Below are 23113 nucleotides of genomic sequence, written 5' to 3' on the forward strand. Positions count from 1 at the left end.
GACGCGTTCGGTGGCTTTGTCATAGGCCCTTCGGTTTGATTCTAGAGGAATCAAAACCGAACCGAATGGCTCTCCGGCGGGGAATCGAACCCCGATCTCCCGCGTGACAGGCGGGGATACTGACCAATATAGTACCGATATATATATATTCCAAATTTTGAAACCGCCATCTTGAATCTGCTATCTTAGATTCGTAATCAGCGACCCCGAAAACTTCATAAAAATACAAAACGACTTGGAAGGAAGCAGAAAACTACTTTATAAAAAAAATGAAAGGAAACAAAAGTACAGAAATTGTCAACATGAGAAATAGGAGGGGGAAATGGTATATAATGCAGACGGAATACTAGAGGCTTTCAGAGACTATTTTAGGAGACAATTCGGAGATGAAGCTATAAGACACCATAACTGCGATGTTGAACACGATGAGATGGAAAACTCAATTGAGAAAGTCTGTGTCACTGAGGTTAGGGATATAATTAAGAACTTAAAAAACGGTAAGGCTGCCGGGGTAGACGGTATTAACGCTGAAAAGCTTAAACACGGTGGCGCGTGCATACCACATAGACTGTGCGAATTGATAAATTTATGTTTCGAGATGGGAGAAGTCCCAGACAATTGGGAAAAAGCGATTATCGTACCAATATACAAGAAAAATGGAGATAAAAGCGAGTGTTATAATTACAGAGGGATTAGCTTATTAAGCACCGTAAGTAAAATATATTCAAAAATACTTATTCGTAGGGTAATGAAAATAACAGAAGCAAAGATTTAGGAAGTCCAAAGTGGGTTTATGCCAGGAAAGTCATTTCGCCCCACTGTGGGCCCTGGTGATTTTGTCTACTCATTTCTTTTGGGGACCGAGTACCTGGAGGGGTGAGCGGACAGTTTAGTATAGCTCAATGCACGATCCGAGTCACTTCATATGTACGAAAGTAATCCTTCCTTATATTTTCACTACTAAATGTGCTTCTTTCTAATAACCAGTGATAATATTAACCGTGTTATCATCTTTTGCACTGATTAATATTATAAACTTGAGGTATCCTTTTCTCATCTTTGGAAAATAGGTACAATAAACGTGGCCTAAGAAAGACCGTAGCGTTATTTCTCGCCCTACCTGCCTAATTTTACTGTCGTACCAATGGATTGCCGGAATGGAGTGCCGGATTGCGATAATGAAAAGAAAACAGAATGTGAAAAAGTAAAAAGGAATACCTGAGACGTATCTACAATTTTGATCGAAAATGAAATAAAGTAGACGGTACGTTTATGACACTTCTCTTTACTCAGAAGTGTATGAAAAAAATAAAAATTTAACGCGAAAGGTACTTCACTTTTTAAGAATAATTAAACATAAAGCGCAAAATTTCTATATTGTTCTTTATTTTTTTATACTCTTTCAGATTTTGTTTAATCACGCTCCCTAGGAGAAAAAATGTGCGTGGAAATCTACGCGGGAGACCACATAGGACTTCATGTGGGCTTGTGCATCGAATTCCTTGTGAGATTCGGGTGGTAAATTAAAACAATTAAAGTAAAATTACACGTGCATCGCCATGCGAATTAAGGAAAGTATGTTGATTTCCACGTTGATTAAATCGATTTACCACTTGAATTTCACGTGGACTTCCATGTATAACTGCTCCGTGGTTTTTGTATGTGGATTTTTTACATGGGTCATTTTCATTTGCATGGCAGAACTATACAGATCCAATATAAAGAAGATGTTCTCCAAATTTTTTAACGTCCGGGAAGTAATTAGTTAAGCTTTTGTAACGAAAAAAATAAAACACATTTTTTCGATACTTATGACTCTTCCAGACTTGTTAACAAGTTATTAACAAATATGAAAGAGTCGTAAGAATCGAAATTTTTTTTTTCGTTTTAAAAACTTAACTACACAGATCCAGTCTTAGCGCGTGCGCATTCATTTTATACCTGTGCGCATTACTATACTCCTTACAATAATCGTTGCGTGACAACAATAAGGCGCAGTTATTGTCAACTCACGCAGTCTTAACTCTTCCTTTGGAATTTTAAGGTTCACCAAAATAAGTATTATAACAGAATTGTTACCATAAAATAAAGCTCGGAACAGCCCTACACGAAAGGGTTGCTGGGCTGCATCCGAGGTGAGCCTGAACCCCCCGACGCGTCCCGAAGTCACGAGCTTATGATTTGTTGAAAATGATTGACATGCGTTGATATGCCTATGCAGTAACTTGTTTATATGTGCTTATGATATTTAATATATTGACGTGAAATCATGTGTCATTGCCTAAATTATTGCATTTAAATTTATTTTGGCCGAAACGGGGCCAGACATAAATGAACATTATTATGTATTCGCGGATCGTAATTCAAGGAGAAAATGAATTACACGGAAAAACCAAAAACGTAAATCGAATGGAAAAAATTTCACCTTTGAATTATTAATTCGATTTAAGGGATAAAAAGATTATAATGGGATGGGGTTAAAATTGCAATTAAAAATTTAGAAAAATTATGATGTTATCGGGAAACTCAAATTAGAATCGCTCGACTCGACGAAAGATTCAGGCGCCTAATCAAGTAGATACGCACAACCCTTGCCCTTACGTTCAAAACAAAAGATCACAGTACGGAATGGTAGCTTATCAATACAAATTAAAACTAAATGAAACTCAGGTTGGGTACAGTCAAAAATAAAATTACGGACCCAATAACAAACAAAATTACCACGACAACTCGGATCTGTAAGGTGCCGCTGCAACTCCGATCCAAAAAAAATGATCCAAATAAAATTACAACGAGAATAACAATCAGAAGTATGGTATTAATTACACCCCAAAATACAGGTACCATGCCCAAAATGATAAATAGGTCAATAGGACGTAGTTGAGCTTTCTCGCGAAAAAACACGGAAGCACCGAACTCGATACCCCTCCCTATAACGGAAAATAAGATAGAAATTAAACCTGACATTACAGCTAAGGAAACTAAGGAAAGTAAAAATGTAAATATTAAGGAAAAATTATTGATTAAAAAGGAAGGAGATAGTAATACAAAAAGGAAACCGAAAGTCGAAGGTAGCATTAACCTCAAAAGTACTAGAGAGCATAAAAACGTAGTTCCAGGTTACAAGATAGCGAAACCCCCCTAGCACCTATCAACCCTAACCAATTCCCAAAAATACAAAGGCCCAAACTCCTGCAATAAATCCTATAAATGATAATCCTGGCTTAATGAGCATCCCCACGAGCAACAAATTCCAACCGCTCGAGGGCATCCCCAAACACGATATTAGTGGCGACTCAAGCACACACGATTCATTTCGTTTAGGCAAACCTAGAATTACAAAAACGACAAGAAAAATAATCAAGGAAAAATATATTATAATAACAAATATGAAAGTGAATACAAAGATAGCGATTGTAATCTTTGGAAAAATAACAAAGGTTAACAAATTTAGGAAAAATAAAAAATGAAATTTCAAAAAGCTCATGAGATATCGGAAATTGACAACAGAAATCAATAGGTTCATTAAAAAAATAAAGCGATGAAGCTAAATAATATTTCGAATAGATCAGGAAAAAGGAACGAACAAGATAATTGTTCACCGGAAATTTGCGAAGGTATTGTTAAGCTTGTTACATCACAAAATTTCATAATTTCGAGAAGATACTTAAAATGTTACCATAGCGGGATAAGATCTTAGAGAATCTCAATGAAATACAGATACTCGATCATTGAGAAACTATAGTTGCAAACTGTACTGTTATAAAATACTTATAGTTAGGATTATAATAATACGAGTGTATTTATACTTTCAAGAGTTTAAACTAACAACAAAGCTAGATCAGGAAATGTAAAGAATAAATACACACGCGTGCTTAAACACAGTAATAGCGTTTTAATATAAGTTTATACTTTAGTTCAGTACTACTAGGTAACCCACTTAGTGGAAGAACAGGTATATGTTCAGACAAACTGAAACCGAAATTGTCTGACACAACTGACCACCAGAAGTATCAGTAGACGGCATATAAAAAATCTTCAAGTGAAATGCAAGGCTACGAACATACTTGCTTCGCCAAAACTCATCCGGAGCGTACATTTTGGAAATTCATCCGGAACGTGCTCGCAAATGTAAATCTATCTCTTACCATAGGGACAAAGGACTATATAAACCCCGATTCTACCATTTATCTTTGTCTTTAGTTCCAAGCAGTTATGCTGACAACGTCTTACGTTCCCGGCAGTCTTACTGTTCACTTCGATCTACAAATAACAAATGATATTGACAAAGTCGCGGCTTCTATCTAATTTTGACCGAAGAAACGCTCTGACTAAGTCGCGCTCTTTCAAGTTCAATTTGAAAGAGTTAACGTATTCGAATCCGATACTAAGTCCCCTCGGCTGAGACTTTCGGTCGTCATTGATTGAGTCTTTCTCGAATAAAGTCCGCAGTGTAAACGTTCGTGAAAATAACTCAAATATGAATTGGGCAGCTGTTTTAGGGCCTTATATCGCACTACCACAAGTGAGACGTGCTTGTGCATAGTTTCACAAAACAACCATCCGGTAGGGTTTCGTCTCTACTCTACAATAACAACGGAGATCCACACGACAAATTAACTCTCTCTCGCCCTTTCTTTTAGAAAGATAAATATAAGTTATTTTATTGCAACTGTCAACTATTTATCTATTCCTACCTATAATAAATCTGTTAGACTTTACCTACATATTTTATTTGAACACTGCATATTAACACAGTTCACATAGGATTGACAGGTGACAACGTACCCACAAAAAAAAAATTGTCAGGCGTTACCAACCTGACGTAATCAGCACTCTGGCATCTCTCCTTCCTATTTTCTATACTACCCTCGCCTATTTCCTCGGGACGTGACAGCTGATTTAGTGGCAACGGTGCGACTGTCACTCCTGTTTGAATTCAGTGTTTTTATTAACAAAATTTAACTTCAGTGTAATATTTAAGATAGCTATTTCATCTTCACTCGAGAGTATAAATCCATCTAAGATACGTTGCTGTCGGGAAAAGAACATCGAGCAACTCATTTAACAGCACATAAAATTGACGTGCAGGGCCACGATCCAATAAAACAGCGATACTATCACCTAAGCGATAAAATTAAAGAAATAATTGATCAAACAGTAGATAAATTACTAGAACAAGATATAACAGAACCTTCTTGTTTCGATTAGTCAAACCCCATAGTTACGATTAGAAAGCTAGGAAAAGATGACAGAATGTATTTATATTTCAGAAAGGTTCATAATATTATAATAGTATATTGTGTGACGACTTAGCAAACCACAGCTTTTATGGCCGAGGTCGATGTTTGCAGTACGAGGCGTACATGCGCTCGTCGAAGGCGCGCGCATAGCATCACATAGTTAGTGTATACTAGCCATAGTGTAGACATGTTTGACATCTTAACATAATTGTTAGCGGTTGACGAAACACTCGCGGACTTTCATGCAATTTAACGGGTTGCTGCATGTTGTCAGCCGGCGTGTTCTGTACAGCTGTATTGTACAGTTTACAAACATTCGTTATATGAACTGCGCATGCGTCAAAAGAGAGAGCCAGGAGAGTGTCGCCACTTGAACCAAAAGCGCATGCGCACACTCCGTAAAAGTAAACTTTTACGGCCGTGGCTGGCAAAATACCCCCTCCGACAAACGAGAACTTGGCGCCCCCCAAACACGCACAGAAGGATACGAAAATCGTGCGGTTCTGCATAAAAAAGACCTGTATACAATCACACTCATGACAGAAATGCTGGACACTTTAGGACCAGCAAAATGCATTTCAAAAATTAATTTAAAACTAGCTTATTTGCAAATTCCATTAGAAGAAAGTTAAAAATCAATAACAGCATTTACAGTCCCTGGAAAACGCTTGTATCAATTTCAAAGAATGTCATTCGGGTTAAAAAATGCTCCAGCCACTTTCCACAGGCTGATGATTAAAATTATTACTCCAGGCCCAAAGCCAAAGGTTTTTTAGATTTGCATGACATCGTTATAGAAACTCAAAACTTTGGTGACCATTTAAAATACGTGAATATTGTATTGGATAAAATAAATGAAGTAAATTTAACGATCCGTGCGGATGAATGTGAATTCAGCTGCTCAGAGATTAAATATTTAGGTTATAAAGTAAACGACAAAGGACTTCAAATAGATGATGGAAAAACTCAATCAACATTAGAATTCTCTAAACCTAAAAATACTAAACATTTGCAGCGCATCACAGGGATGGTAAGTTAGTATAGAAAATTCACCGTACACTTTGCCGAAATAATAGAATCGATGAATAGATTACCTTAAAAAGATCAACAATGGGATTGGGGATTAGAACAGGATGAGGCATTCCAAAGAATTAAAGACCTTTTAACATCAGCGCCAATTTTTACATGCCCAGATTTCACACATGCCTTTCAACTCGAAACTGACGCGAGTAGCACAGGGTTGGGAGCCGTACTTACGCAAAAAATCGACGGTGTAAAGTACGTAATTGCTTACGCGAGTAGAAGTTTAAACGGCGCAGAATCTCGTTATTCGGCATCTGAAAAAGAATATCTGGCTGTAGTTTGGGCCATACGAAAATTTATGCCATACGAAAATTTAGGGCATATTTAGAAGGTTATAGTTTTAAAGTAATCACGGAGTGGCTCCATAACCTAAAAAAACTCCACTGTCCGATTAGCCAGATGGGCATTAGAATTACTAAAACATGACTACAAAGTTATATATCATAAAGTTAAATCAAATGTCGTACCTGATTCTCTCTCCCGATCCGGTGAACAAGCAAAAAACTTAGTGTTTGCGTTAGCTTGTAGCGTAGAAAAACCGAAAGCAGACAGAGACGAAAAAACAGATAACTGGCACTCTACCAAAATCAGACTAGTTAAAAAATCACCCGAAAAACCTGAGAAATGGCGAATCAGAGATTACCCAACTCTAATTTTATAGAACTGACCCACTCAATTCTACTCAATTACCAGGCTCAAACTCTTGCAAATAAGTCGTACCTCAAAGCTTGAGACGTCAAGTTTTGCGAGAAAACAACGATGAAGTCCAGGCCGGACATTTAGGCTCACAGCAAACTTACGCGAAAATTTCCGAACATTACTTCTGGCCAGGGGTATATTCGGAAGTGATCAAATACGTCAAAAATGGGCAGAATTGTCAAAGAATAAAACCAAGTAACCAAAGTAAGATAGGACTCATGGGAAACAGGGCAATCGAAGAATTATGGACCATGGTAGCAGCTGATATCGTGGGTCCGCTACCAAGTTCTAAAAAGAGAAAAAATCACTACATGTTAGTGTTCGTAGACCTTTTTACAAAATTCGTCGAAATAATTCCGAATGAAAAAGCTGACGGGATTACAATAGGATCAGAATTCCACAGACGCTCTGGGAAAGACCTAGGATTCTCCACACCAATAATGGCACGGAATTTGTAAAGAAAACTTTGAGAGACTTAAACAAAAATTCGGTATCAGGCACACTAAAACGCCAAAATACTACCCTCTGGCAAACCCGACGTTATAATAGAACCTGAGACGAAAATACAGACGATTTGCAGATCACGATAAATACTGGCAAAAACACGTCCACCCAATTTACCCCAGCATTTTTAAATTTAGGTCGTGAATTAAAACCAATTCTGTCATTATAATTTAAGAAGCAGATCATCAGAAATTAAAATAGGAGAGAGTCTTAAAAAGGGTAACCAAACTATCAAACACAAAAGATAAAAAGGCAGGCAAACTATATGACCAATATGAAGATCCTTTTATCATATAAAATGAAATTCCCTCAACGATGTACGAATTAGGAAACCCTAAAGAAAAAGTATAGGCAAATGGCACATAAATGATTTTCAATTAGAAAACGCTAGTACCGATACTGGCAACTAGAAGCATTAAATACTAATGAACTTATGTTATCAATAGAATTAAGAACAAAAGCTGAATTAAAATTTGAAAACTGACTCAATCAAATCTAAATAATGTGACTCACTAGATCTTAAGAACAAAATTAGGCAGCACGGAACTTTACCTTTCAGAAAAGTGAAAGTCTCAAAGTACTAACAGTGGAACGTGAAACTCAAAATCTTACAACAGGAAATAAACTACCCTGACCATTCGATAAGAAACTAAATTACGCTGTTTAAATTGGATTCACAATTTTTATAAGTTAATGAAACAGCAGTAACTCTACTCAAAACAAAAACTCCTCGATGGATCCCGAAGTCATGGGCTACGTGACGGAACGTTCCGTCCTCAGTCTTGCTCGTTCGCTTGCTGAGACGACTAATACTCTCTCCATACCGTTTTCATGAGTGCTCCTCGTGCCGTTTCAGGATCGCTTCCCGAGCAACCTCGCCACAACGCCAGGACTCTAAGTTCACTGTACGCTCAAGGACGTCGCCTTTTTTATATTTACCCGGCTCACGCCGGACCACCAGCCAACGATGAAAGTGTCAATAAACGTTGCTTTGTTTTCAATTAAACTCCTTGTTTCATTGTGTCCGTGCCAGTCTCTCGGATTCCCGTTTCCCGATTTCCCTTCTTCGGTATTATCTTCGTAATAGTAATGACCTTAAAATTAATTTAAACAATTTAATACTTACAAATGATTAACTGCTAATTATGTCTTCTATTTCTTCACTTATCCCTTCGCTATGTATAGGCTTCTCACTATAAACGTTCTCCTCTTTTTTAACCTGCGATTTCAAAAGACTACTAGATTCATCGTTAGAAGGACTCTGTTCACTGGCGCTACAAGACGGAGACGAGATGAAATCTTGGTCATAGTTATCCACTCCATCAGTAGCTACAACAATTTTACAAGAAAAAATTATTTTTAACAGATGGTTGCAATTGCATATGGATTATTAATCATATCTTATAATTTAGAGGCATATTATAAGTTTTTAAATTAAGAATTGTACACATCTTGCATAATTCGAACTCTGTAATTCGAAAACAAATAAGTAGATTTTTTCTATAAAAACTGTTGAAAAAAACTGTAGTTGATGTTGTTTAGTGTTCTATAGTAATTAATCATAAATTTTGTATAATGTAACAACGAAAGCAGTATATAAATAATGCTTTAAAACATTTAAAATGAAACAGATTTCGCTTGTATCCATTACTTTATTCATAACAATTAAAAAAATAATTGAATTTCTTCTAAACAGAAAATTTCCGTTCAGCGAGAGTAAAGTTAATAATTATACATGGCTTATAGAAAATATTAATTAATGAGGCGAAATAAGTGCCACAACTATCAAAAATTATGATTTTGGTATTTTGCAAATTAAATAGCAAAAGCAGAATTTCTTTCAAGAACCCACAAATAACAGAATAATTCTGGGATAGTAACTTTCTGGGGTTAAGAAAGTTTTTGTTTTCAGAAAAACTCCTATAGGTTGAGACTTTGAATTTATTGGTGACAGGGGACGAAGAGGGAGAATACACGTATGTGGGGAAGATGGGGTATCGGTGATAGACTATGTGGTCATGAATATGCAAGGGGGGAGAATACAAAGAATTTCGCAGTGGAAGGGAGGGTGAAATCAGACCATCAGCCTTCAAGGTTGTGGATAAAAGGCGGGGTTAGCGAAAGGCAGGCTGGGGAAGGGTCGTTAGGGGAGAGGGTGTCTTGGACAAGGAAGGGGATAGAGAAGTTTTGAAGAACAGTTGGAAAAGGTAAGCTTTAAGGAGGAGTCGTTGGAAAAGATATGGGAGGATCTAAAAGAAAAAGTGAAACGGTGTGTTTAAAAAAAGAGATTTAGAAAGAAGAAGGAAGGAATGGTGAAGCCATAGTGGGATAGGGAATGTGAAATGATCAAGAGAAAGGTGAAAAAGAAGTACAGCAAGTGGAAGAAAGGACCTGTAAAAAGAGAGGAGTACGTAGAAATGTGTAAGGCGTTTAGGGTGATGTGTAAGAAGAAACCGCAGGAAAAGGAAAAAGATCTGGAAGAGGAGTTGAGAAGTGATGAGACAGAAGGGGATGTGTGGAAGATAATTAATAGGTTTAGGAAACGTAGGGCGGGGATAAGTGAGAAAATAGAGTGAGGAATGGAGGGAGTTTTTTAATATTCATTTCAAGAGTCAGAGAAACGGAAGAGAGATGACGGGATCAGAAGAACAAGGGAGGTAGATGGAAAGGAGCTGCATGTCCAGGAGACAGTGAAGCAGATAAGGAAGTTGAATAGGTGTAAGGCAGCAGGGCTAGACGTGGTAGAGAACGAAGCGTGGCTGTTTAGCACACAAGACAGAGGCTAACAATGTGGAACAAAGCGAGAAAGTAGCGACATGCGTGCGAGGCGAGGGGCCACGAGGAAGGCTAGGCTATAAAAGAAAGCGGCTTAAGAGATAAGGTATAGATGGATGTTAAGTTTTCAACAGGAAGCTGCGAACAAATTCTGTAAAAAATGGAAATGCAAGCAAGTTAATTTTTTAAGGCCAGCAGTCCTTAGGTCTGGCGCGTCCCAAGGTGGCAGGTAGGGGAATGCGCGCTAGATATAGAGAGTAGGGCAGAAATAAAATACGCCTCGCAGGCCAAACAGACTGAGTGAAGGATACACTACGAAAACACCACGATCGGTTCCTGCTTTGGTGCACTGGGAGTGCTCCGAACGACGTCTGCCTAACCCGCTGATGTGGCGAGGGGCTGATGCGCGCTTATACTGCCGAGATGTCAGCCACAATATGAGATTAAAAGCCAGCACCTTCGAGCCTGATCAGGAAGTGCGTGGTGGCTGCAGAGATCCGAATCTTCAGTGCCCCGGGCGAGTTCCGGTCCGTCCGTGTTTTCCGGGACCGATCAAACGAAGGCTGGGCCTCAGGGCACTAAGGTAGGGCAGAATTCCGAGGATATACCCGTTTCCAGTTATTTCGGTCCGCCCTTACACGCACAAAGCGCTGGAAAAACTTGATGGCAAATCCTACAACAGAGAAAACTAAAGGCAACGAAACGGAAATGAACATGGACTTGATTTGTACAGTAAGTGACCCTTTTACGCCGCGAAGTTCAATTCTGCATTCTCCGTTGAAAAGCAGAACTTACTCGTTCAGTAGTTTGTACAAGCCTAAGACAGAGTTTTGAGATATCAGCGGCGCTCTTGCACTTCACGCGGAGATACTCGACTCTATGAACCTTAAAAAAGGGTTTCAGTGTGATTTGAAGAAGGAGTCGAATAGCGAGAATGACAAGCTTCGCAGGAAAATCCAAAACATTCAAGAAAAATATTTTCCAGGCCGTAACAACCATAAAAAAGTACGTCCTAAAGAACAACAGGAACAAAATCGCTGTTTTAGAAATGAAGGATGACTTTGGAAGAGGTATAATACAAATGCTGGAATATCTTTTCCTGGATACTCCCGTGCAACTCTTATTATTCAAGACAAGAAATGGAGACCCCAAGCGTCTACGTCTCTTCATGTCAGAAAAAAGATAGTCTACAGCAAAGGCATTAGTGAGGTGACGACTGTTGTAGAAATCAGAGAAGCTGTCTAGAGAGACTGAGGTGAGACCCGAAGAGGGACATCAGTCATACAGCCTAAGATGTTTCTTAAGGAAAAGTTTAAGCAGGTCGGAGGAAATGCGGCCTCAAAAAGTACACTCTGAAAAGTTTGAAAATCACCATGAATAGAAGTTTCCCTGCCCGCGACATGACTTTAACCACAGCCGTAGAAATGGGCGCGTGAGTACTGGTTCTGAATGAACCAAACAAAAGGGCAGAAATGGGGCATGAAGAAGACCGACAAAAGGGGAAAAATCTTTATCGAATGGATAGCACAACATGATCTCATTGTCAAGAATAAAGGAGATGAACCAACCTTTGAAAGGCAAGGTTATGGGTCTATACTTGACCTTACCCAAGCGACAAGTACCATCAGTAACAAAATTTTAAACTGGGAGGTCATCGATAAAGAAACGCTTAGCGACCACAACTACGTCACATTTAAAATAAAAAAATAAATCATGTTTCCTAAAAGTAGACGTCAATATGGTAGATGAAACACTAAAAAAATAAACACGGAAAAACTTAAAAAATGCCATAGAAAAAATAGTAGAAAATGACGATACCACATCGGCTGAAAGGTTTTCCAACGAATTGTAAAAAGTATGCAAAAAATTCATGCCAAGATCAAGAACAGTTGGAATGGGTTAGTCGTAAACATGGCTTCTTAACTAGGGAAATTAATTATTAATTCAAATGTTAATTTTGTTTGTCACTGGTCTAAATCAATATTATTAAATATTGAATAATCTAAGATTCTGAAAAAAATTTCTCTCTAGCTCCGCTGGGATACGAGCCTAGGTCCTTCAGATTGCAGGGTCAGACCACAGGAAAAAGTATCACTCTACAACAATATCGTCACATCTACCTCAAAAGCACGCGAGATTAAATCTCAAACTATGCATCCATATAAAAAAAAACGAGAATTACTAGCATTCAAGCTAAACCACCTACCGCCAAGAAAACTCCTAGCCCACAAACTAACATTACTCCAGCAATCGGACCCACTAAAAATTCACCCGCTCATTCTATACAAATAATTCTTGTGAATCTCCTAAAAACAGCTACAACTTTAGCCGCCGATATAATGGGAGGAAAAATTAACATCACCAAAGGTATAAATTCAACCGCTGAGATTACTTTCTATCGAAAATAACTACCTCCAGCAATAAAACTTGCAAATTGATTATTTCAATGCTCAGGGTATCCTTAAAAAAGGCATGCAAGTGATTGGCTTATAATTCATCGGGTCTGGTAAGTTGCCACTTTTGGCAGGAGTACTGTGTGCCCTTCCACCAGTGCCCTTCCACCAGCCACTCCGGAATTGGCTCTTCCGACTTTAGATACAAGGTGAACATACGGGCCGGATGCTGACGGATTCAAGGAAACTTTTTTCACCAGAAGTTCACCTCCTTGTTAGTGATGGGTGGGCATTCTTCTTCGGGTGTTATGTAGGCCTCATGCAGCTCGTTGTTCTATGAGTCTCCTTCCAGTCTATGCTGCACTTTGTAGACTTCTCTTCAAAATACTTCGACGTCCTCTGATTTAGGTGGGTGGTCGACAATAACTGGAGGGTCTTGGAAGCTTTGACTTTTTAAGTGCGTGATAACGGATCCGGAGTTCGCGCACACAGGGACACTCTATCCGCAATCCAAATACGCGTTCGGTATATATGTTTTTGATTCCTGTAGAATCAAATCGAAAGGCCTATGACAAAGCCAACGAACGCGTATTTGGATTGCGGATAGAGTGTCCCTGTGTGCGCGAACTCCGGATCCGTTATCACGCACTTAAAAAGTCAAAGCTTCCAAGACCCTCCAGGCACTCCATGACTGCGTTTTGTAAATTTTTATTTTAAGATAATTTGATTTCGCCTTTGTATTTTTTTTACATACATGTATATAACAATTGTGAAGACTTTGCGGTCTTGAGCGGGAAGGCTCAAGAATTTTTACATCGCGTGGCGTCGTTGAATAGGATTCACTGTCACCTACTTTTAGCGAGGCTTCTACAGTAGGGTGAAGCAAATTTGTTAAAAAAAATTTTTTAATTTTTATATGGAATAGAAAAATTATGTTACCATATGACCTGAAAAAGATGTTTGCAAAGTTTCAGAGTGATCAAAAAATTTCTTCAGGTTCCATAACTTCATTCTTCATGAATAGGTATGTACTCATATAACTTAAATTCATAAATACACGAAAACAGGAAATTGCATTTATTTTTCAACCTACTGATGAAGAGCAATAAATTAGGTTGTATTAACATGATTTCTGAGTGTATCAATCCCCTAGGGAATCGTCAGTCAATTCGTAAGATCTTTTTTTGTGTCCAGACGAGGGTTTTTCTTCTGGGATTCAATTTTGTTGAAGATGTAGCCATCGCGCTCTTTCTCTTCGCAGACTTCTCCAGATGCGTATGTGACCAGCTTAATACACCTTTCCACTGCTTAAGTATGACAAGGAAATGGGTGGATATCCTCTAATTGTTCCAAAGTCAAGTCGGGAGCAAGTATTCGTATGACAGGCGGTTCTGCTACAGGCCTTACTGCATTCCAGTCATTCATTTGAGTCTAATCCTCAACAATAAAGTTCAATGGTGGTACTTTAAAAAATCTCGTTGGATTAGAGTTCTTTCTTGATTTCTTGATGAGGTCCAGGGCATCTTCTTTGATCTCAGACCTGCTGTCGAAAACCATTTCTAACAATAAATTGTCCGGGTGAGCCCAAAATCCGTTCCGCTTAATCACTGGGTCAGCAATGGCTTTTAGTTTATTAGGAAGGTATCCTGTTAACTGCATCAGGCTGAACAAATGTTTGGGCCTATCTTTGAACGTCGGTTTTATTTTTATCTAAAATCACATAGGGGCATAAACGTCATAAAGTCTCTCAGTACAGCACTGGGACGCTTGGTTGAGACGTAAAGACACAGAATAGGATTTGCAGTAGAGCGCCACCTGGCGTGTGACATTTTTCCAGGGTTTCGCCTTGCAAGTGATTCTGGAACTACCCCCAAACAAACTGCGGTTACCATTTCGTACAAGTGCTTCTGATCTGTACTTAGGTCCAAACCTTCAGCCATATGTGGCATGTTGGACTCCAAAGGCTCAAAGTATTCAATTTGGTTGGTTTCACAATTTGATAACTGCTTCTCAATATCCCCCGAGTAGCTGGTCGGACCAAAAGTCGCTCCATCCAACGTGTTCAAAAGGCGTCACAATGGAAGCTCATTGGCATGAAATAAGTAGACCGTCCATTGGAAAGATGTTTGGAATGTCTTCTCCAGTTCTGCCAGCGCACCACCCTTCCAGCCTGTATTGGTTGCAGTTCCGTCGCAACCTAGCACACAGAGCTCGTCAATTGAGAGTTTATTTTCAAAGGTCAAGTCCTCCAGAGCTTTGGCAATCGCTTTTGCTGTTCCTGCACTTGTGGCCTTGTGTCCCAAGAAAATTGAACCGGGCTCTTCAACAAGACTAATGTGCTCTTCAACAACACTTTCAGTGGTTATAGTTTTTCCTTTTTGAAGTTTTTTAATCGTTTTGTCCTTCCTTGAATCAAAGTATAAACTGAAAATTTTCTTTTTTAATCGCCCATAAAGTTTTTTAGACCTTTTTTGTTTTCGCCCTCGAAGAATTTTTGAGCGGTCAACAGCTTTATTTTCTTCGATCCCCAAGTCTTTCATGAATGCAGTTGCAATCAGGGATGCTTTCCTGTCAGAGATCCCTGCGCGATCAAAGGCAATGGCCAAATTTGGAATCTTTCCAGTTATGCATTGCACTTCTCTTTTAAATTTTTTGGATTTGACAACAAATGCATCATCTGATTCGTGTTCATGCTCGCAGGGGAAAATCTTTCGTTTGGTGAATCTTCTTTACTTGTCAAACTATAGGAACATCCAGGCTGTAGCCCAGTTTCAGTTTCCTGCCTTTTTTGACCGAGAAATAACTTTTTCTTGCGGAACAAACGACTTTGAAGACGGGCTGTAGCCTCTTTATCAACTGAACCAATAACCATTCTTCTCTGTGTGCGTTGGTCCTCTAAAAGAGACTTTTTTGGTTCGCTCACAAGATCAAGAACGGAAAGAGAGATATTTGCACGAACAGATATCAAAAAGGCATTTACATTTGTCGAGAAAACTAGCCCTCTTGTCCCTATACGCCTCACTGTTACGTTGTTTCTTGGTGTACTTTTTCAGTTTTTGGTACGCATCATGCAGACTCTTAATTTTAGAGGAACACCGTTTTTGACGACGATGGGGAGTGAACCCTTTTCCCATATACTCCTTATGTACTTATCAATCTGCAAAATTATACCCTGGGAGGAAGAGTCCTTGTTGCTTTCCTTTTTCAATACACCGAAAATGAAAATATAATGTCGAAGAACATCACATTGTGTGGGCAAAACATTATCCGAGCAGATTTTGGCTTCCCCTAAAATGTCACAAACTATTTTCACTCTTGTTTGTCACTTTCGGCATTTCAACTGCAAATATATCAGACAATAAGACGAAAAATTACAAAAATAGCACTCGGTTTAACGTCAAAATAAAGAAAAGCGCGACTCTGTGAACGACTGAGTGAGAACGTGAGTCACAGTGCCAAAGGGGGAATCACAGGATGATAATCGATCTAGCTTCATCGATAATCGATCTAGCTTCATCAATAATCGATGGAGCTAAATCGTTTTAATCAACATAACTTCAATTTTTGAACTTAAAATAAGCAAATGAAGCACGAAAAATCTTCCAAGAAGTGATTGAAGCCTAAAATGAATATTATGGTTTTTCTTCTTGACCGATAAATATTGGGAAACTTCTCATGAGTTATGGAACCTGAAGGACTTAATATTTTTCAATAAAATTTTGAGGGTGTGTTATTTGTCCCAATAGGCAATATAATTTCACTATTCCAATGCAAATTTCAAAATTTCGGAAATTTGCTCCACCCTATTTTATAGTCCAGAGACCTTCATGTTACTCCCTTCAGGCTGATTCTAGTATTTTTTTTGGCATCATCGGTCTCTCGCTTGACCGCAGAGATTCGTAGTCTAAGTTCGCGCGTTAGTTTCTTACCCCCCCCCCCCCCCCCCCCCCCCCCCCCCCCCCGATCTTCGTAAGTGAGTCCCCTCGTACGGTGATCGACACGCCGGGCACGCGTCTCAACCAGTAACGCTTGTAAGCTCGAGATGTCGACTACAGTAACGAACCTACCTTAATTTTGACCGACTTTGGCTTTTTTGAGGTAGGAATTTAACCTTTTCAACATTGACTCAGACAGGTCTTTTAATACTTTTTTATAGTTTCGATGACCCTCGTGATGCTGTGCCATGAGTAGGGATATCATTGAATATTTAACGTTCTCTTCGCCCATTGTCCTTTGTAAGATGTAAGTATCCTATGTGACCTCTTTGACAACCCTTTTCTTGCGTAACTCCCCAACCTTGACCTATTATTTTCTCATTTTTGTTTGTACTTTTGCCTATGATAATGCTGACACCACCCCTTCCCTACTTTTTCGTTATCCTCCCGACTTCTGCTACGGCTGGCATTTCCTCTTACTAATTTTTATGTATATTTTTTTGTCGACCCCCTCTTTTTTTAACAAGTAAATTTTAAGGAAAATTGGCTATATCGACGGTTGATTTAAGCTAATTTTTCCTTTTTACCGGATTCCACTTAGTTTTTCAGTCAGCTAATTTCTTTTATAGGCTGTTTTCACTTTAGTTCGATGTTTTCTTCATGTCGCCGGTGTGTCCTTTCGCTCATATTCGACTTTGTTTCTCTTATGTATTTCCTCGTTATTATGCAAATATGTTATTGGACAGCTGTTAGTATCTTTTTTTGTCAATATATTCTGATTTTACTTTAAATTGTCTTGCCAAATTTTATTTACACGACCACCCCCTCCCTCCTCTACCTAAGGACTGAGCTAGCGTGGTTTAAGGCATTTTCTTGAGATTCTCGTCCGTTTATCATTTTACCGTTATTACTGTATAATATTTTAAGCCTTCTGCTTGAATTCGGGTTGCAGTACCCATAAGTTTCCTTTTTTTTATTTCAGTTTCAAGATTTCTTTATGAAGGCTGGCACCCGAAGGTACATGTTTGTTTAATTTTTTTTAATTGCCCTTGTGCAGAAAATGGCCGCGTGACGGCAGGATTTCGCCGGGAGCGGGTGCAAATCTGAAAAACTGTACCCGATCCCAGCGAAATCGCCGTAAAATTTTAGCCACAACCAAGTGCCTCGACCGTGACCCTGAGGGCACGGAGCCACCCATGAACGACCGCCTTCTGCATTTTCCCCTCAACGATTAATTTAATAGAACATTCCGCGTACAATCGTTTAATTCCCTTATCAGGTCTTGATGCCTATCTTTCTTTTCATTCTCTTTGGCTATGATCTTTTTGTCAGCTGGTGCCGGAAATTCGATAATGAACATGGTTCGCTTCTCGAAGTCAAGAAGAACCATGTCAGGCCTCGAGTGTGCAGCACAAACAATTGTCGAGAATATAAAGATTCATTATGTGCGGCACTTCTCATCCTCGACAATTGACTCGATTTCCCTAGGAGCATTGAGAGGAGCGATATTAAGGTTAATGCCGTAAGAGTGACAGAGATGGTAATAAAGCAATCCTAGTGCCGCACTTACCTTTGAATATAGGTCGTTCCCGCATAAGTTGGACAACTAGATAGTATATGTACTAAATGCTCGGTGTGTGCATGGCACACCCTGCAGCTATCATCGGGAATGTCTTAGCTGAAAATGTGGCGACGGTATGTTAAGGTGGAAATGACACAGACTTGACATGCCAAAATGAAACACTCCATGCCAGACTTCAATACGCTTGATTTAAGTAAAGCAAAAGTTAGCTCACACGACACTGACTGATCCTCCACATTTCTGTGGAAGATGCCGTTCATCCTCCGTGACCACCTTGACTCCGTGAGATGTACAGTCGCGGAACCGAAGACTTTACATGCATGCTTTTGTTCATGTGCGTAACCTTTCGTGTCCCGATATCAACGGATCTGAACTCGTTCTTCGTCCATTGTACCACTCCAAATGAATAGAGTACTACCGGGACGGCAAGCATGTTCGTTGTAGATACTTTGTTCCTCGCCGACAGTTCGGAAGAGCAAATCTGCCGGATAAGAAGTTTTTATCTGCTTCACAGAGTATCCTTTATAGATATCACATCATGAATGCGGCTCTGTGGCAGGCCCAGGTATGTATAAGTCTCTCAAGCGCAAAGGTCCTCAGGGATGCCATTAAGTTTTTCTAGCTTCAAATAAACCTTGGCGCATCTGTCTAACCCAAATTCCATTCACATTTCCTCAGTATATCGTTCGACAATGCCTACAGCTAGATGTAGTTGCTCTTTGTTTTTAGCAGAGATCTTAAGATCGTCCATGTAAAATACATGAGTGGCCTTGTACTTTGGATCTGCAGGTTTTCCGCAAAAGTAACCGTCGGAATGGTGAAGTGCTAGAGATAGTGGTAATAATGTGACGCAAAAGAGGAGTGGGCTCATGGTGTCGTCCTGAAAGACACCTCTCTGAAAGGTGACCTTGTTAGTTTTCTCACAATTTTTTTCACATGAGATAGTAAATCTGGTTTTCCAAAGCGGCATCAATTTCTCTATGCACCTCACGATTTGCGGATGAACCTTTAAGCTTTGCAAAAGACAGATGATAAGTCTATGGACGATCGAATCGAAAGCTTTTCGGTAATAAATTTAGACCATCGGTAGGTCACGTAACACAGGTCCAATTGCACTTTAATCGGAGTACAATGACCACTCCTTCCGGAGTGATCCAACCACTCCTGAATTGGCTCTTCTGACTTTAAAGATGAGGTGAAAATACGGACCAAATGCTTATGAGTTCAAGGGAACTTCTTCCACCAGAAGGTCTTGATACCATCTGGTCCCGGAGCGGATTAGTTCTCCATCCCTATTAATACTTTTTTCACCTTCTTGGTAGTGATGGGTGGGCATTCGTAGACATCTCTGTAAAATACTTCGACCTCCTCTAATTTGAGTGGGTTGTCCACAGTAACTGCTCGTCTTGGAAGATTCGAGATGTGTCAGAGAGAAACTGATGATTTTCTCTGACCCACCTCTTCCTTCGTTCTAGACTTCTCTTAGCGTCAGATAGTATCCGTATTCTCTCAACAATATGCTGCCTGATGGACAGCAGCTTTGACTTGTTAAGTGTGTGATAAGGGGTCCGGAATTCGCGCGCGAACTTTCGAACCTTAGCGGTAAAATTCCTGCCAGATGTTATGTAGTCAATCACAGACTGAATGCGGAACGCCTGTCTTGCCCAGCCTATCTGTATGGCAAGTTGATGCATTCGTCTTTTGGTCTTATGATCAACCGTTGGTTTTGTTTTACGGTTCGCAACGGCTAAAGCTCTCGCTGCATTATACACACAATAGTTGATAGCCCAGAGGTCGGCTTCTCCGGAAAAATGACCACGAAGCTCGTCATCCATTTCAGCCAGATCTTTAGGCTTGGGAGAAACCTTGGTGTTGATGTTTCTCAGGGTCATAAAGCATCGCTTTTCCTCTATTGGATGCCTGCCCGCGGTTGGTCTTAGTGTCACCTAACTTTCTCTGTTGCCGGCTTGTTCTAGCTGTGGTAGAGTAGGCGTTCCGCTTACATAGCCATCGCATTGAATCCATTTTCATTGGCTCCCCCAGCTCTAGATTGGTCGGCATTGTTGGCCGACCCATTGTCGGGAGCCCTGCGCGTTCTGTTGTTTTGAACCGCACTTACTACAACTATGTTTGGTGCTGTCATTGTTGTTCCCTCATTCACACACACAAACATACATATTAAACTAATTTTTGTTCTAACATCATTCTTTTTAAGTCTTCTTGTGCAATTTTCATGCACAATTTGACTTTTTCAAGTTTATCTTTTTTTTTTAATTTACTTCCAAAAAAATGTACCTCATTGCATGAACACATTGGTAATGTTTTGTTGATCAACGTAATTAATCAATTTTAATATCCCAACTGAGATCATCGTGAAACTTTTGGAAAATATACTTAGCAACAGGTTAAAAGGAATAAAATTTCATAGAATGTTTTTTTTTCCTGCATGGAAAGGAAGAGGGACTGCGTGAAAGAAAGCTTTGAGTAGTAATTACCGTTTCAAGATACGGAATTCTATACCTTCTCCGATCTATAGTATGATGTACTCCAGGCATATTCCTCCGACCCTGTTAGGCAGCTAATTCACTACTGTGATTGCCTGAATACAGGATGACTAAGATTCGCAAGTACATTAGTTGAACTTTCTTTTTAGTATTTCCCGCGTCTTACATATGGCTACTTGAAGGGGCTGTAGGCCAAACAGAAAAAATGGAAAAAAATATTAACAAAACAGCAAAGCCCGGGACTGAGTGCGATTCTTGATCTTAACTTCAGCACCAAAAATAAGGAAAGTATATCAAACATTATCCACTACTTAGAGTAAACAGCTTTCCCTAACAGTTTCTCGACAAGATGATGCCCGGTATCTTTCATAAAAATGTGAAAGACCAATCGTTGTCGATTGATTTGTAAACCGATTATTCTAATGGGAAATATACATCCTCAAAGAGTAAAATTAAGATCGCATAACTATAATAATAGAACTGCTGTTCAAACAACTTAGATCTTAGAGACAAAGTCATCAAAAAATTAACTATGATTGTATGAGTTGTAGCAGATGGTGAACGATGCTCTCTGCAACGTCATACATGGTATGACGTTGCAGGTATTATGTTATATGAATTATTTACTCACCAATTTGCATTAATTCCTTCAGATCGTTTAAACTTGTTTTTTTACAACTCAGTGGTGGTAGATCACTAAATATAGGATTCGATCGAGAAATTAGAGGAGGTAATTCTCTTAATATACTGTCAGTTTGATTTATTAATGTTTCAACCTTTTCTGCCTTTCCTTCAACTATAATTTCGCCAAAATATATACTTTTTTCAAAAGGTTCTGATACGATTTTATTTGTATTTTGTACATTCTTTTCTACTATGATTACGGAATTTGTTTTAGAGATGTTTTCAATTGGAATTATTTGGTTCTCGTCTTTTGTAGATATGAAATTTGTGTTACAGGCTTCTGTGAGACTTGTAACATTAGGTTGCTCTAAATTATTTCTATTATACTCTATTGATACTTCAAATGGTGCTTCAGTTTTCTCATCCGTGTTTAAAGTCTTCTGCATCAAATTTAATTCAGAACAGTCATTTTTATTAACTTCGTCGTATGCAGATACATGTTTTGCAATTGATGTACTTTCTGCGTTGCAAATGTTTGATATACAGCTTGAACTATGTTTTAAAGTGCTAAGAGTTTGTTCAGATTGATTGTTATCTGTTATTTTAACATTGAATGGTATTTGTGAATTCGACTGTAAATAGCTTTCTTCATTTTCTGATATGTCCGTGTCATACCATTCGGCCGTGGAACCTTTGTGAAACACTTTAGGATGGTTGACTTCAAATGTAGCATTATTCAAATAATTCAAACCTTTTTTGGTTTCATCCAATCTTTTATCGCAGACAGTATTCTATAAAATAAAAATTAAATTGAAATTAGCAAGCGTCACTTTATATTTTAGGGCTTAGTAGGATTTCCTTATGAAAGGGTTCAGGTGTCCATCCATATATCACCACTCTAAAAAAAGAACTATTAAAGATACGACTCTGAGGTTTTTTATTAGATCCAGTCGTCGACAGTTGCTTAAAAAATCCTGAAATCCTTGGGAAAATTTATTACCTATAGAAATGAATAATTTCTTCGGCTTTAAACAAATTGATGCTCTTGGCAAGTTATATAGCGATGAAAAATAAAATTTGTTAATTAAGGTATTTTTTGTATTATCAGTGGTAGGAGAATATTGGTTCACTAAATTTTCGTACGACTGAGGGCCGGATGATCCACCTCTCAATAAAAACTCCAGATAAATTAATCTGACAGATTAGATACTTTCGGGTTGATCCAAGGTGACGAATAACGAATTTATCCTGCAGTTAGGTGCGAAATATAGAAAAAGTAAGATTAGAATAAATGTTCTTAACATGGAACTCAAAAATGTTTAAGATGTTGATTTTGGTGAATTGGGTGATACTTTTGACGATGATATTGAACAAATACCCGAAATTGCTAACCTCGTTATAAATAAGAAACCGTATACAATTCATAGTTATGAGGTTCGATTTGTAGGTTATGTTTAAATTGCCTCCAGTGAAATACAAAAATGCCATATTTAAATTCAATTGCGTGGCTGTTGCTTTATGAAGAAAATTTTCATAACTTCATGAATTTCAAAAAAATAAATGTATAATCACTTTAATCAATAAGCTTTGTTTCGCAGTAGTCAAATTTTAGGTTTTTATGACAGGCAGTAATTAAAAAACTGATTTTTTAAAAATATTTGCATAGTTATTCAAACAAAAAAAGTGTTATGTATGGCTATTTTCGTCTTGAATATTAAGGTCACAAAAGTGACAGTTACTTTAAAATAATAATAAATATAATAATACAAGA

The 23113-nt window shown here is 38.6% G+C and overlaps 1 protein-coding gene and 1 long non-coding RNA gene across 5 annotated transcripts in view; both read right to left on the reverse strand.

Annotated features, from left to right (window-relative positions):
* Window positions 1-23113, reverse strand: part of LOC117177710 — a 285747-nt gene that overhangs the window by 65991 nt on the left and 196643 nt on the right. The gene's annotated exons all lie outside the window — the stretch shown is intronic.
* Window positions 1-23113, reverse strand: part of LOC117177707 — a 236937-nt gene that overhangs the window by 33876 nt on the left and 179948 nt on the right. For 3 of the 4 annotated variants that reach the window (XM_033368580.1, XM_033368581.1, XM_033368579.1), the window contains 2 exons: window positions 21350-22133; window positions 8656-8858 (listed from right to left, as the gene is read on the reverse strand). In XM_033368580.1, the coding sequence (XP_033224471.1) occupies window positions 8662-8858; window positions 21350-22133 (981 nt within the window). In that variant the 3' untranslated portion in view covers window positions 8656-8661. Of the gene's footprint in view, window positions 1-6500; window positions 6581-8655; window positions 8859-21349; window positions 22134-23113 lie in introns of all 4 variants that reach the window. The other variant, XR_004467740.1, reaches the window with a different exon arrangement.

This window comes from Belonocnema kinseyi, chromosome 8, assembly GCF_010883055.1.
Source record: "Belonocnema kinseyi isolate 2016_QV_RU_SX_M_011 chromosome 8, B_treatae_v1, whole genome shotgun sequence".
Classification (NCBI taxonomy): Eukaryota; Metazoa; Arthropoda; class Insecta; order Hymenoptera; family Cynipidae; genus Belonocnema; species Belonocnema kinseyi.